Raw genomic sequence first — 13,338 nt, 5'->3', positions numbered from 1 at the left:
TTGTTCACTTTTAGTATTTCCCAAACTGACACGCTGAGGCCAACCTCCACATTGACAGGCTCACAACACTATTAAAGCAGGCATGGTTTTTCAGACTAAATTTTTCTGCACAATAGAAAAACATCCTCATGAATCTTTGGGGATGTCATGTTCTAGACAATGGTTTGAGTTTACATTACCCTTAAAGAAATTCCAAATTAAGACATCAATACATTAAACAAGGGAAAGTGGAAAAAAGTCATCTGGAATCCAAGTGATTGGAGATTCTTTGTATGAGTTTCCAAAGGCTGTAGGTACCCCTTTATTAAGCCCACAGAAAGACTGGAAAGGAGTAACAACAGAGGAAGGAGTAATGGAAGAAGCAGAGTTCTGCTGCAACACTCATCACATTATGTGCCAGACCACAGATCCCCTTGCCTATACTTCTCTTATTCCAAGACTCAAAATGCTCCCATTCATACCCATCATACTCCTGACTCCATCCCCCTGTTTACATCAGCTCTTCACAAGACTGCTGCATATTGGAACCAGAGATTCTGTAAGGAATGGGAAAAAATACAGAAAAAAGACTTCTGCAAGAAATACTTTTGGTACGTGCATGAACACAAGGTAGAAACTGGGCATGTGAAAAGGTATCACAGCATTCCCATCTCACTTCAGTACTGTCATTTCACGCTGCAACAGTAGCACTCAAGGATAAATGCCCCAAGCCCTGGTGCCTCAAACAAATACCACTGAGCTTTCCCACTCTGCATCTTTTTACCTCTCTTTCCCCAATTTGTACCCCCTCCCAGCTGATATTTCAAAAACCTTGCCTGCTGTGCTCCTCCTTCCCTTTCCAGTCCTTTGTTTCACTAAGCTCAAGCGCAGCCAAGTGGCAGGCCTAAAGACTGTCCAAACTGGCAGAATGGAGGACACAGTAAAAGACTACAGGCAAATCAGAAGGACAGAAGAAAGCAGTTTTGCAATGACTTCTGTAGGGACAGAACATATATATATAGATACACACACATATATATATCCACACACAAAGAAATGAGAACTGCAAGCAGCAACTTTTTCATAGCCTGCTACTAACCCTGTCATATTACCCTGTCATATAATGTATATGTACAAAATATATAAAGTTTTTATACAGTATATAAAATTATAGAATGCAATTAGCCCAGCATGTCACTTGACCTCTAATATTTCCTTTCTTTAAATACTTTCACTATTTCAGTATTTTGCAGAGTCAGGAATAGAGCACAAACCTCAGAAGTCTCCGTGCAGTTCTCTCCATTAGGCCACATTATATACAGTAAGTAATTAAGTACTGAATAAAAAAACACTTACCCTGAGTCTAACACAGCCTCGGCGTGATCCTCTCATCATTTTGTCTTTTGACTGAAACAGAAAAAAACAGATCACTGGATTAACAAATATAGTAAGAATTGCAAGCAGAAAGTTAGTTATTCAAAGCAACTGAGAAAAGAATAAATAATTTTTCAATAATGTTTTATTGACTGATTAAATGAGATGCAAGTTCTGTTACAAAATAGGTTAGTTCTCACAGAAAAGAAAGTACACCACCATGGTATGAAAAAAATAATCCTTCAAAAAAATAATATACAATATCCCACTTCAAGAAGTTTTGTAGATACCTTGAAGAAATACTTAGAAGATGCAGTCCACACCTTTATAGAAAGTAAAAAGTGAAGAAGAAAGGAATTAGGAAATAGTAAAAATTGGCAGTATACTGATTTACATCTTCCTCCCTCCTCTCCTACTCTCAGAAAAGTGTCCATATAACAAAATACAGCTGTGCAGGCAGAATTGTACAAATGAAATTATAACCCTATCAGAAAGTTTCCCAGATCTATACCCCTTTTCATACAAATATACATTTCATGTTTAGACACCCAGATCAGAAAACAGGATTCCTGCATCCATAAACAGTGCTCAAACCTGTAGATTAGCCCATCTTGCAGCTAAACTACTGAACCCCCTCTTTATTATCTGTTTAAAGCACTAACAAGGGAATTCCAGGGGAAAAAACCCTCAGCCCCCCAAAACAGGCAACTCTCAACAGCCAACTCAGTCCTAGCTTGAAGTTGTGATACTTTGAACTTTCAACTATTCCCAGGACTGACTCTGGTAGATTTGTCAGTAACTTTCTGCCAATGTTGTGTTACTGGGCAAATAGTGGCAAGCACAAGCAGTGCACACACAAACTCTTTAAGATAAAGAAAAAAAGAAAAATTTCAGTCATCCTAAATACTCAAGTTTTCTGACAAGAGGCAAAACATATTCTGTTTTTTAACTACACACACATTCCATTTTTTAAATGAAAAATGACACACCATTGTAGCCCTGTCTGCAAAGGCAGTCTGGTCTAATTCAACCCCTTCTCTCTTACCATCCAAATGTTCAAACTACACTCTTTCAGGTCATGAAAACACAGCTATCACTGGTGTCTCATGAACAGATTCTCTTGCTGTCATTTTCTGAAATGCCCACTTCTTTCCAACCCTATCTAAACAATTCCATCTAGACAATATATTGGTGTGATTATGGCCAGCCCTTTTTCCACTAAAGCCATCAGACAATGAAATCTTACTGATAGCAGTAGGGAAAAAAGACAGGAATGAGAAGTATCAGTTGTAACAGCAAGAAATTATTCTTTATCTGCTACATATTTGAGATATAGCTACAAGGAAAGCATAAAGCAGTCACAGCAAGTCCTATTCAATAAAGATAATTTAAAAATACAGGAGTCACAGCTTCATATGATGTTTATGCTGATCTCTCATTCAACTCAATCTCTAATTTGTCAGAGTACTGAATGTTAGAAACCATCAGTATTAATCTACTTGTTTCCGTATCAATACAGGTTAGCTGATCAAAATGAAATGGAAATAAATACCAGCAGTGTATCCATAATGTATTCTACAGATAAATAATTTCTTTGTAAATATCCTGAATGAAAACTTCGACATAGGGACGATTTTTTTTTTAAGGTGTTTTTTTTTTTAAAGTTCAAAACCAAGAAAGGATCTAGAAACAAAGCTACTCCAACAATTTCCCATCAGGAATTGCATATACTTGGAACACACCTCACTAGAGTACACTTTTATTTTTCATATTCACTGCCTTCAGAGTTCTCAGATAGGAGGGCACCACCGAGAGTTTATTACTCCCTCTGGTGGTTTCAAGAAGAAATATTGGCATAATCTTAGCAGGAAAGACAGGATCTGGATGGAGGATGCCACTCTGCAGCAGCTGAAGGAAACGCATCAGGTCTGTCCAGATGACACACTCTGGGCGCTCCGGCGTGCCAGGCAAAGCACTCCCAGCTCACTGTACTGCGCACAGGCAGGGAAACAAATGGGATAAAAGCCAAAGGTAGCAGAAGAGAGATTTGGTTTGGTTTGGTTTAGATCCCTCAACAAGATAAGTGCAGGGAAGATGAGAGCTAGTCCTACTGCAAGGGAGAGCAGAATCCCAACCACCCTGATTTCCACTGTGCAGACAGACTATCAACTCAACTGCAAAAGATACCGTAAAAGCCTTCCTTTTTCTTGTACACCACATTTTAATGAAATGGAAATTAAGTTTAACCATTATGATATTCTTAGTCTGCAAAAAGATTCGCAAGATAAACCACAGGTTCACGGTGTGGTCCTATATACTTATCATTTCGCCACCTTCAGACAGAGCTTTAATTGGTTAATACCAATTATAATGAAGCAGTAAATCTAATTCATTCTACCTAAGTGCAATAAAGCACCTATCATTCCAGTATCTGAACCCCCTGTGCACTAAAGCATGCAGCTATCATCACGCACAGTGCTGTATTTTCTCATCAGAACGCAGCAAATCTTTTACTGATTGCTACAGGACAGCACTTTACAACATAACTCAGCTGACGTTTTAGATTCCCACACACCCCCAAAGTAAGATTTTATAAAAAACACAATTTAGACAGCTTCAGCTTTCCCTTAGAGCATTACATTTTACCCTTTTGTTGAAATTTGTCATGGGTATCCATTATGTCCTATGACTCGTCAAGTATTCCTGGATAAATAAAGCCATCCCATACCTGTTTTGAGGAATGGTTCCATTTCACTGAATAAAATCTCATACGGCAGAAAGACATCTCTGAATGGCTAATAAAAAAGTCACACTTTACTTTCTTTTTATATTTAAAGTTTTAATATGCAGCTATCTTTTTTCAGCGATCAGTTTTATAACCAGACAAAATGACATTTTCAATAAACTTTCAGTACACAGTGCACTGATTTTGATGCTGATGAACTTGAATAGGTTACAAGCAGACAGCAACACAAGATAAATTTAAGCTGAAACTCAAATAAAAATCTGTAAAAATTAGCAAAGCTATACAGTATTACTGAAGGGGGAATGTAAGTATCTCCCCCAAAAATATGGCCTTTACTGGTTTCTTTTTTACATCCCCCCAGTGAAGTTGATCAAATACAGAACTGATCTAACATGAGGCATTTCAGGTAACCTACAGCTTCTTAAGAGAAATGTAAATAATGCCTGGGTCTATTTATACAAAACCAAACAAAATTAAAATCCTAACACACACACACCCCACCCCACCCAGCCCTCATTCATCTTTAGAACTACTACTCCATTTGAATTTTAGCTGTTGCATGGAAAGTTTTAGATTTCAATATAAAACCCAGCTGCTGTCTGCCTCCAAAGCTTCTCAGGCCCACGTTCTGCTCGTGCAGGAGTGCACAGAACTTTTCAGAGTACATTTTTGACTCACACAGTCCTGTCAAGGAAATCTCTAACATAAGTACACAGATGAGCAAAACCACTTACAATATTTATTTCCATTGGGGATGAAGAACCTGGAACAAGCTCTACTTATAAACAGTGATATTTGGTGTTTAAATACATCTACAGGAGAAGCTTTATTTTGGACCACTTCCCATAACGTTCATTGTTCCCATCAAACGCTAAGGCAACCCTTATTTTTCAAGCAGAAATAAACACCAACAATTCAAAACTACCATTCCTCTAGCTCCCTTGCAAGGCATGCCCGTCTCAGAGGAGACCTCCTTAAGCACAGGGACAGCATCTAACAGCCATGTTGTTTCTGTAGCTAAAGCTTCGGCTTTTGTGGATGCAGTCATAGTGCAGGAACCAAAACACTGCAGGAATAACTGATGATGCCACTGGGGCTCATATAACCCCAACAGATGCCATGTATATCTGAAAAAGGTAAGGCAATAATTTATGGTTCCTGACACAGAAAAGCATTACACTGCTTATAGAATCCTACAAGAAATTAATACATGAGAGACCCTAACTGGATCAAGGTGAAAGAGATAAACACAATCATAGGACCCTCTCTTCAATCCTCTTCCCCCAGAAGTGCAGCCACAGACTAAACAGTCTGTGTCTGCAACAGGACTGGGTATCTGATCACCATGTTAATCTTTTCAAATTTCTAAATATTGTAATCGCTGTTAAATGTTCAGGCTGTATAACTCTGAGTTATTTTAATAAAGCTTATTCATTAAATTGTCTCTCTCGCTTGACAATTCATTAGCCTCAGCTTAACTGCTCCCAATCTGCATCAAGGAAAGACTTTTAAACAGCCAGAAACCTTAAACTAAGTCGTCATCCAACAGCAACAACAAAAATTGATCCTCTAGATTGCTACTGGGTTTATTTTGCACATCTAATAAAAAAATAAATAAAAAACATGCAATAGATGAGATTTTGCAGGTAAGTGAACAAATTTAGTACTAAACTGGTTTTCTTTGGATCCACAGCTAGCACATGATCTGTACTCGTCTCATTTGCCAAACTGTACCCATCTTGATCCAGGTCCTACATGAGCACCCGACTACACTTCATCAAATTAATGGACCAGACAACATGTCTGGCTTTGAGAGGACAGACTACGTGCAGTTCAGAGTGCCAGTACAAAGTTAACCCATCAAATATTCTTGAACAAATCTGAACAGGCACAATATGTTTATATTGGATGAGAAATGCCAATGACGTGCACCGCAAAGTGATGATCAAGTATTGGGAGATCTAAAACCAGACCTATAGCCTAACTACTAAAGAGGAGTCAACTACTTAAATCATAATCCTGTAACAATTTACTTAGTGCATCAAAACCTGTGATACAAAGTTAAAACTATGTACTAAATTCAGTTCAGTGTTGCATAATAGCTATCAATATTTTTTCTTCAGAGTCCATAAATTCAGAATTCTTTTTCTTACTATCCCTGGTTTGCTTATAGTTTTGTCTGTTTTTATTAGACTCGCTGAGCTGTTTGCAATTGCAGTGCATGTGACAGATCAAGTTATTACAGGAAAAAGTGTCACCTTGGCTGAGAATGGAAAGCAGAGACCTCAAAGGGAATGTTTGTGCAAAAGCAGATGGCTTTTTTCCTGTTTTCCTGGGATTTTTGCACACAGCTGTCGGTTGAGAAACTGTATTTGGAAAAAGCAGGAAAATGCATTCATCTGAAGGTCTGTACCGCAGGGGCACTGAGCCATGACTCCAGCTTCAGAAGCATCATTTCAAATCAAGTTAACAAGATTTGTTTTCAGTTCACCACCAAAGGTTCATGAAACTGCTGCAAAATTTGAGTCCCCCTCCTCCTCAATATCTGGATCATACAATCCACAAGCAGTTCTTCAGTACAGCACAACAAGTATTAAAGTTGCTAACTACAAGAAATCTTTCAAAAGCACGATGGGAAAAATAGTTTTACACCACCACAACTACTCCTCCTAACAACTGTTATCACACAGATTTTGCTCCTGAAGGCATTCAACCAGCATATGTTTTTAAAAGTAGTTTCATGGAATGTTTAACAGAACATTTAAATGTATTCTTTAGGCACTTATTGGTGCAAGAACCATTAACATGATGGCAGGCTGCTCAGTTTTGTTTCAATAATACACGCTATGGAGCTGTCATACACAATATTTTCTTGCAAGCCTCATTCACAATACAAGGCAGCTGCTTAAGTCTACAACATTTTGAACAGTTCTCCTTTCAATACCACCATGTCAAATATCCACAAAGTTTTAAAATATTTTAAGGAACTGACTTTCCTATCTACTGGCCCTGGTTTTAGCATTGTTTCCACAGTTATGCCAGTTCTGCTTTCAATTTATTATACAATTAAAATATTTATTTAAAGAGTACACTTAAAAAAAGAATTTTAATCAGATTTTCAACCTTGAGGGGTTTTCTGGGTTATTTCTACAGGATTCCCAAGGGTAATCAAGGCTGATGTGCATTTAAGACAGCACAGAAAACACAAACAAAAAGCAAATTGCATTCAACTCCCTCTTCCTCCCTAGCCATTTCTCTGTCTTCACGCTATCACCCAGTATAATATCAACACACATTTTTTATACTGACGTGCAGAAAACAACAGAACAAATTCAGCTGAAAAAATAAAACAGCAGAAAGTTATTTTTCAGCTGGAATCCGGCTCATGGAACAACTTTACAGCTGCTGTGCCAGCAGAAGGCAGAAATAAGCCACTTTGAGACTTTTCTGTTAAATATTGTCAGTGCAGCCAACTATATGCTGAAAAAAACCACAATACTTCAGTAGACTTACATTTGTGATACCTTCAAGAGAAAACACTGGTGGATTCACAAAGAATATGGAGGGGAAAGAAGAAGTAATTTGTCAAACCATTGGTCAAACTGATCCAAAATGGCACACATATTTATTTCATCTTTTGCTCTTAACAAAGGAAAGAAAAAACTAACGGTTTACTGTTATCAGACAACCATTTATTCAAGCAAAACCATTTATGGCAAGTCCACATCATTTTCTCTGAAATATGTAATTCATAAATAAATTTAAACAAATGTAATTACAAGCAAATTTGAGGATGTGCATTCTATTCTGAAAAAGAAAAAAAACACTACAAACTATCAAAGAAGTGGGGAAAAAGCAAACAATTCGGCTTTGTAAAACACCTTGGAAATGCATGTGAGAAACATCTGCATTCACACTTGCAAGCAGTGTTACTAGTACAACTAAGTAGAGGGGAAGGAATAGACCAATGAAAACAGAAATGTGTGAACCTTAAGTTCTCATTTTCTTTCTGACTCAGACGATGTAAATTCTTTTGCCTTGCTCCTTGAAAGTCCTAATTATGTCAGAAATGTAAATTTAACTTAATTAATTTGCATCTGATGTATGTATCCAAAACATATTTAGGTTAACATCTGCTCTTTTTACCAAAAGACAAAGCATACTAATTTAGGTGCTGCTTTTTTTCCCCCACAAGTACAATATTACTGCACAGTATCCTTAATGTGCAATAAGCGTTCGAGCAGAGTTACTTTACTGCATTCTATTTTAAGTTACTACCAAAGAAGGCTAAATGCAACAGTGCAAGGACACACTTATGAGGAGACGTGTATTTCTGGCTCTCTCTCTGATGGAAAGTTCAGCCGCATCAGAAGTTATTACCCTGCAGTTTTCCACAGCTCCTCTGCCAAAGGTTAATTGGCTATTGGATCTGCTGGAGAAAGGGTTTGGTTTCCTGCGTGCGCAACTTTCTGGATTGAAATGGGCTAAGGAGTCTGAGAGAGGTGATGAGCAGGTAAATGCTGATGGGTTAACCACAAAACTGTTTCCAGATTGCATGTCTATGTCACCATGTTGAAACCAACCCCACCCCTGCATTATGCTCACAGGGAAAGGCCAGTCTCAGGCTCAAAATGTCAGCCAGTTACACCTACAGCAGGACAACTGTATTGTTTCAGGCTGAAATTGGCTCAGAGGGAATGGAATACATGACCCTGTGTACCTGGTCCCATCGATACGCCTTTAATTCAAAATACAAGGCTGTATATACAGAACCACAACAGGTCATCTCTCCACCTAAATAAAGCCCCCAACCCTGCTAACATTCCAAATTACCGCTGCTTATGTACCACAGCTTTATAAACTCCCTACAATTCAGGAATTACTATGCGAAAATGAAATGGCAGAGCTGAACGAGACAGCGTCCCCCTACCTTCTCAAACGCTAATATTAGTGAGGCATGTGGTCAGCTGGGACACGATCAAATTGTCTTCAAACCCACGTTCCAGCTGACCCTACAACCCTACGAGCATCATGCTAGCCCACGTGAAGAAGCACGCGCGCTGAAGGACCAGTTCTTTTGGCAGCCAGTCTTCCAACACGATACGCACCCTTAGGTACAAGAATGAATTCGGACGCCTCGAGAATGGCGCAACAAGTACTTTACAGACATATGTGCAGAAAAGATAGCACACTGATATCAAAAGCACTCTAAATGTTAACTGCAGGCATTTTTTAGTGGTAAAAGGAAGACAAAGCAGAGAACGTGATTTGATTTCTTGAACTTCTGCTTTGAAATTTTCTTTATTTTTTTGAATTTTCTTGAATTTCTGAGGACAGGTTAAAAAAAGGGGGTTTAAAATTTGTGAACTAAAAGTCATAACAAGAGAGAACATGACAAATCATAGAAAATAAGCATAAGGCATATTTCCTAATCATAGGAAATAATGAAACTAATTTTTATTAAACATGTGAAGACCATAGAACGAAGTCAGTGCAATAACCAGAATTACGATATGGACCAGTCATCAGCAAATGTTTCTATTTCCGTAGCTGAGCCTTAAATGACTTCACACCTTGTACCTCTGCTTAAGACTGACTGAGGTGAATTAGTGAGCATAAACAGCTGACGTTTGAACAGCCATTAAAAAGCACTTTTAATTCTCCACCCATATTCCAGGTGAGGGACTTTGAACCTCCACAAACCAAAACTGAGAGTGTGTAAGTGATACCGAGAGACTTATAATCTCCTAGCTCTGGAGAGAAAGACCACCTCCTAGTAGGACTGGGAAATCAAATTTAGGGAAAGTATTTCTATGCAATTCTTCTCTATGAATATACCTTCACAGACAGCATAATACTCAAGTGAAGTTATCTGCTGTAAATCTGTTACAGCTTACTACAGGTTAAATTTGTACAAGTTTCATCCGGATGGACACCCTAAATAGAAATTGCTCCATGCTAAGAAAACTTATCTCTGCGGGCAGACGGTTGAGCCAGTTAGCCTTCTCATTTAAGGGCATATCCTTGAAGAAAAGATGAATTTGTACTGTGAAAACGTTTGGAACTTACTCCACATTTTTACATAAGCAGCCGAACAAGCTAGCAAGTCCGGATCCGTCAGCGGTTGCGCAAAAAGCCTGGGAACACACCCCTGTCCCTTAACACACCGCGCCGTAAAAGTTCGGGCTGGAGAGTGAAGTCCTGGGCAGGCACCGGCCCGCCTGCCCGCCCCCCGCCGGGAGCGCCCGCACCCCCCGGGGGAGAGCGGCGGCGGAGCGCGCGGCCGGCCCCGAGCACAGCCGGGCCGCCCGGGAGGCGGCACCCCCGCGGGCCCGCCGCCGGGGCACAGCGCCCGCAGCAGGGCGGCAGCACAGCGGGAGCCGAGGCCGGCCCCCAGCACAAGCTCCGGGCCACCCGCCGTCAACGGGCCGGTCCCGCTCCACCGGGCCGGAGGTGTCGCCACGCCCCACCCCCGGGGCGAGGGTTGTGAGGCCCCGCGAGGGCCGCCCCCGCCCTCCAGGGCGCCACCGGGAAGCCCCGTGTGGGGGCACCGGCAACTCCCGCCCAGCCACCCCGCCCCGGGGCCGCGCCCTCCCCCCGCGCCGGCCGCCAACAATAACAGCGCCGCTCGCCCCCACCGATAAATCACCCCGCAGGGCCACCCCATTGGCTGCTCCCGCCGCCTCCTCCTTCCCCATTGGCCAGTCGGGCACTCACACCGCCCCGAGTCCCCTCCCCGCCCCCACCCTGCGCCTCAGCCGGTCTCCCGGCTCCTCACCCGCCCGGGCCGCCGCTGCCCCTCACCGTGTAGTAGGAGAGGAGCCCGGCGTTGTAGTCCAGCACGAACCAGCGGTACTGCCAGCCCTTCATGACATTGGTCCATTTGCTCAGCGGGCCCTCCATGATAGACGCCATCTTAGGCACCGAACCGGCACCACACCGCCCGCTCGGTGAGGGGAGCCGGGGAGAGACACGGCTGCCGCCAGGCGGGAAGGGGGCGGGGCACGCAGCGAAGGGGCGGGGCCAGCCGCCACACTGGCCCGGGGGACGGGCGGGGAGGGGGCGGGGTTTGCGCGCGCAGCGGGGGCGCGCGGCGGGGGCGGAGCAGGCAGCCTAACGGCCGGCGGGAAGGCGGGGCCGGGCGGGTGCGGTGAGGGGAGCGGGGGTTAGCGGGGGTTGGCGGGGGAGGGGGGGCCGGGCGGCGCCCGGCTGGCCGCGGGGGTCTGGTCGGTGGGTGCCGCCGGGGCGATCCGCACCCCGGGATCGCACCCCGGGACAGCGAGGCGTCCCCTTACGGCGCGGGGGAGTGGGGGACGAGGCGGGAAGGAGGGCTGCGCGGCGGTGGGGGTGCGGCGCCGTGGTGCTTAGGCTGCGGGAGGGCGTTACCCCGTCCCCTGAGGCGCTCGGCACCTTCAGTGTGTTCTGCTGCGGTGCTTTGTCCCTCTGCCCTGCTCTTGTTTGCCTGCCCGGAGCGCCGGTGGGGCTCACCAGCTGGGTGCGAGGGCCTGGGCCCTCTTCTGAGGGGGTTATGTGGCCCGAGTGTGGAAAAAACATTCAGGACTTGAGATAACCTTTTAAGGGTAAAAGGCTCATTTAAACGGGACACAGCTTTCCTGTGAACTGATTCAAGAATGTGGAATGAATTCGCCAGGAGCTATGGACAATTGTAAATCTCTTGTTCAGTCCAAGCTGTGTTTTTGGCACCCATCTCTGACAGAAACACAGGATTTTGGTTGTGCTGTAACAAAAAAACTTCAAAGGACCCATAGAAATACTCATGTTCCTTCCTAGGGACTGACAATACTGCAGCAGAAATAGTGCTTTTACCATGAGGATTGTGTTTGTCATATAACATTTACATATTCATGGCGTAACTGCCCCCACATAAACCCCAGCCAAATATAAACCCATTCTTTTTGTATGATTTTAATATAAAAATCCCTTTATAGTAGGGTTGAAGTAGGTCTAGGGTCTTGCAATACCACAATTTTATACCAAGTTAAACTGTTTTTAATAGAAAAATCATCCCAGTTAGCCCTTTAGTGAAAAAGAATCACTCAAAGGCAGAGCTTCTGTGTTGGATTTTGAAAAGTGAGGAATACCATATTTCTAATTCATCTTCCCATTTCTCCTGTCACATTGCTTACTAGTTTGTTACCAAGTGGATTTTACAGGGTTGACTTTATAATACCCTATGTAGTCACCTGGTAGTGTGTTTATGCATGGTGTTACCAGTTTAACCTAGATAATGCACAATTCAGTCTTGACACCCAGCTTGTTGATTTTGATAACATTCTTTTTCAGGCTGCATATGACCTTAGTAGTCTGTTTTCTTCTTCAGTTTCACTGACTAAACTAAGCGCAGCTGCCTGGAGATTATACCCAGGCAAGCAAAACAAAAAACATCAGATGGTGCCAGAACATTACTAGTACTACCGCTTAAAGCTGTAGTTGGACTGGAGCTTTATGATCTCAGATCACTACTTGGACTCTATTCTACCACAAGAGTTGAAACTAATGCAAAGAGCTTGTGCAAAAAACCTCTTGGCTTAACTGGGAAAGGGCTGTGCAGGCAGAGCATTCTCAATGAGAAATTCTTGACGGAAGAGCTTTTCTATTCACCTTGGTTTGCCAGGGGCTACATTTGCAGAACTTTGGCATACACTGAATATCTTACTGCTACTTTGTTCTCTGGCTTTTTTGAGGGGAAATGTGCCAAAGACTTGTCTCCCCTAGAAAAAGCGTGTATTTTAGCCAGCTCAATTTAGCTAAACCTTAAAAGCCCTAGAGTAGAAGGAAAAGTTGTGTTAACAGGTGTTAAAGGGGAATTAATCTCAAGGTTTCTTTTAGAAATGTAGTGTGGATATTCTCTCTAGGTAATTTGGCAGAGGTCAGTGGATCATTGTTCTTCAAAAAAGCACACATAAATTGAAATAAATACATATGAAATTACAGCCTGTTCCTAGCATTCAGGGTACAGTATCATACAGGTTTATGTACTTTCTTGACTTGCCAGGATGATATGTCTTATGTGTATATCAGATTACTCTGGTATATATTGAACATGGTTCGTGAGGGCATTATTGAAGGGGTTATAGGCTTAATTAGTTAGATCCTTCTGATAAAGATTCTAGGTGCCCATTCAAATTGTTTTGAAAAATCAGTGCAAACATTTTAGCTCATTTAAACCAACAAACTGAAATCAGCTACCACTGTGATACAACCTACCTTTATATACT

The 13,338-nt window shown here is 42.3% G+C and overlaps 1 protein-coding gene across 2 annotated transcripts in view; it reads right to left on the bottom strand.

The window, feature by feature from the left end:
* The window catches only part of OSBPL9 (oxysterol binding protein like 9), a 63,907-nt gene extending 52,810 nt beyond the window's left edge, over positions 1-11,097 (bottom strand). For both annotated transcript variants that reach the window (XM_055724593.1, XM_055724594.1), the window contains exons 1-2: positions 10,904-11,097; positions 1,336-1,386 (exon numbers count right to left, since the gene is read on the bottom strand). In XM_055724593.1, the coding sequence (XP_055580568.1) occupies positions 1,336-1,386; positions 10,904-11,014 (162 nt within the window). In that variant the 5' untranslated portion in view covers positions 11,015-11,097. The remainder of the gene's footprint in view (positions 1-1,335; positions 1,387-10,903) is intronic.
* Positions 11,098-13,338: the final 2,241 nt, after the last annotated feature.

Source organism: Falco cherrug, chromosome 12 (assembly GCF_023634085.1).
Source record: "Falco cherrug isolate bFalChe1 chromosome 12, bFalChe1.pri, whole genome shotgun sequence".
NCBI classification, from domain to species: domain Eukaryota; kingdom Metazoa; phylum Chordata; class Aves; order Falconiformes; family Falconidae; genus Falco; species Falco cherrug.
The sequence above is the reverse complement of the archived record's forward strand: the minus strand, read 5'-3'. Positions and strand labels throughout refer to the sequence as shown.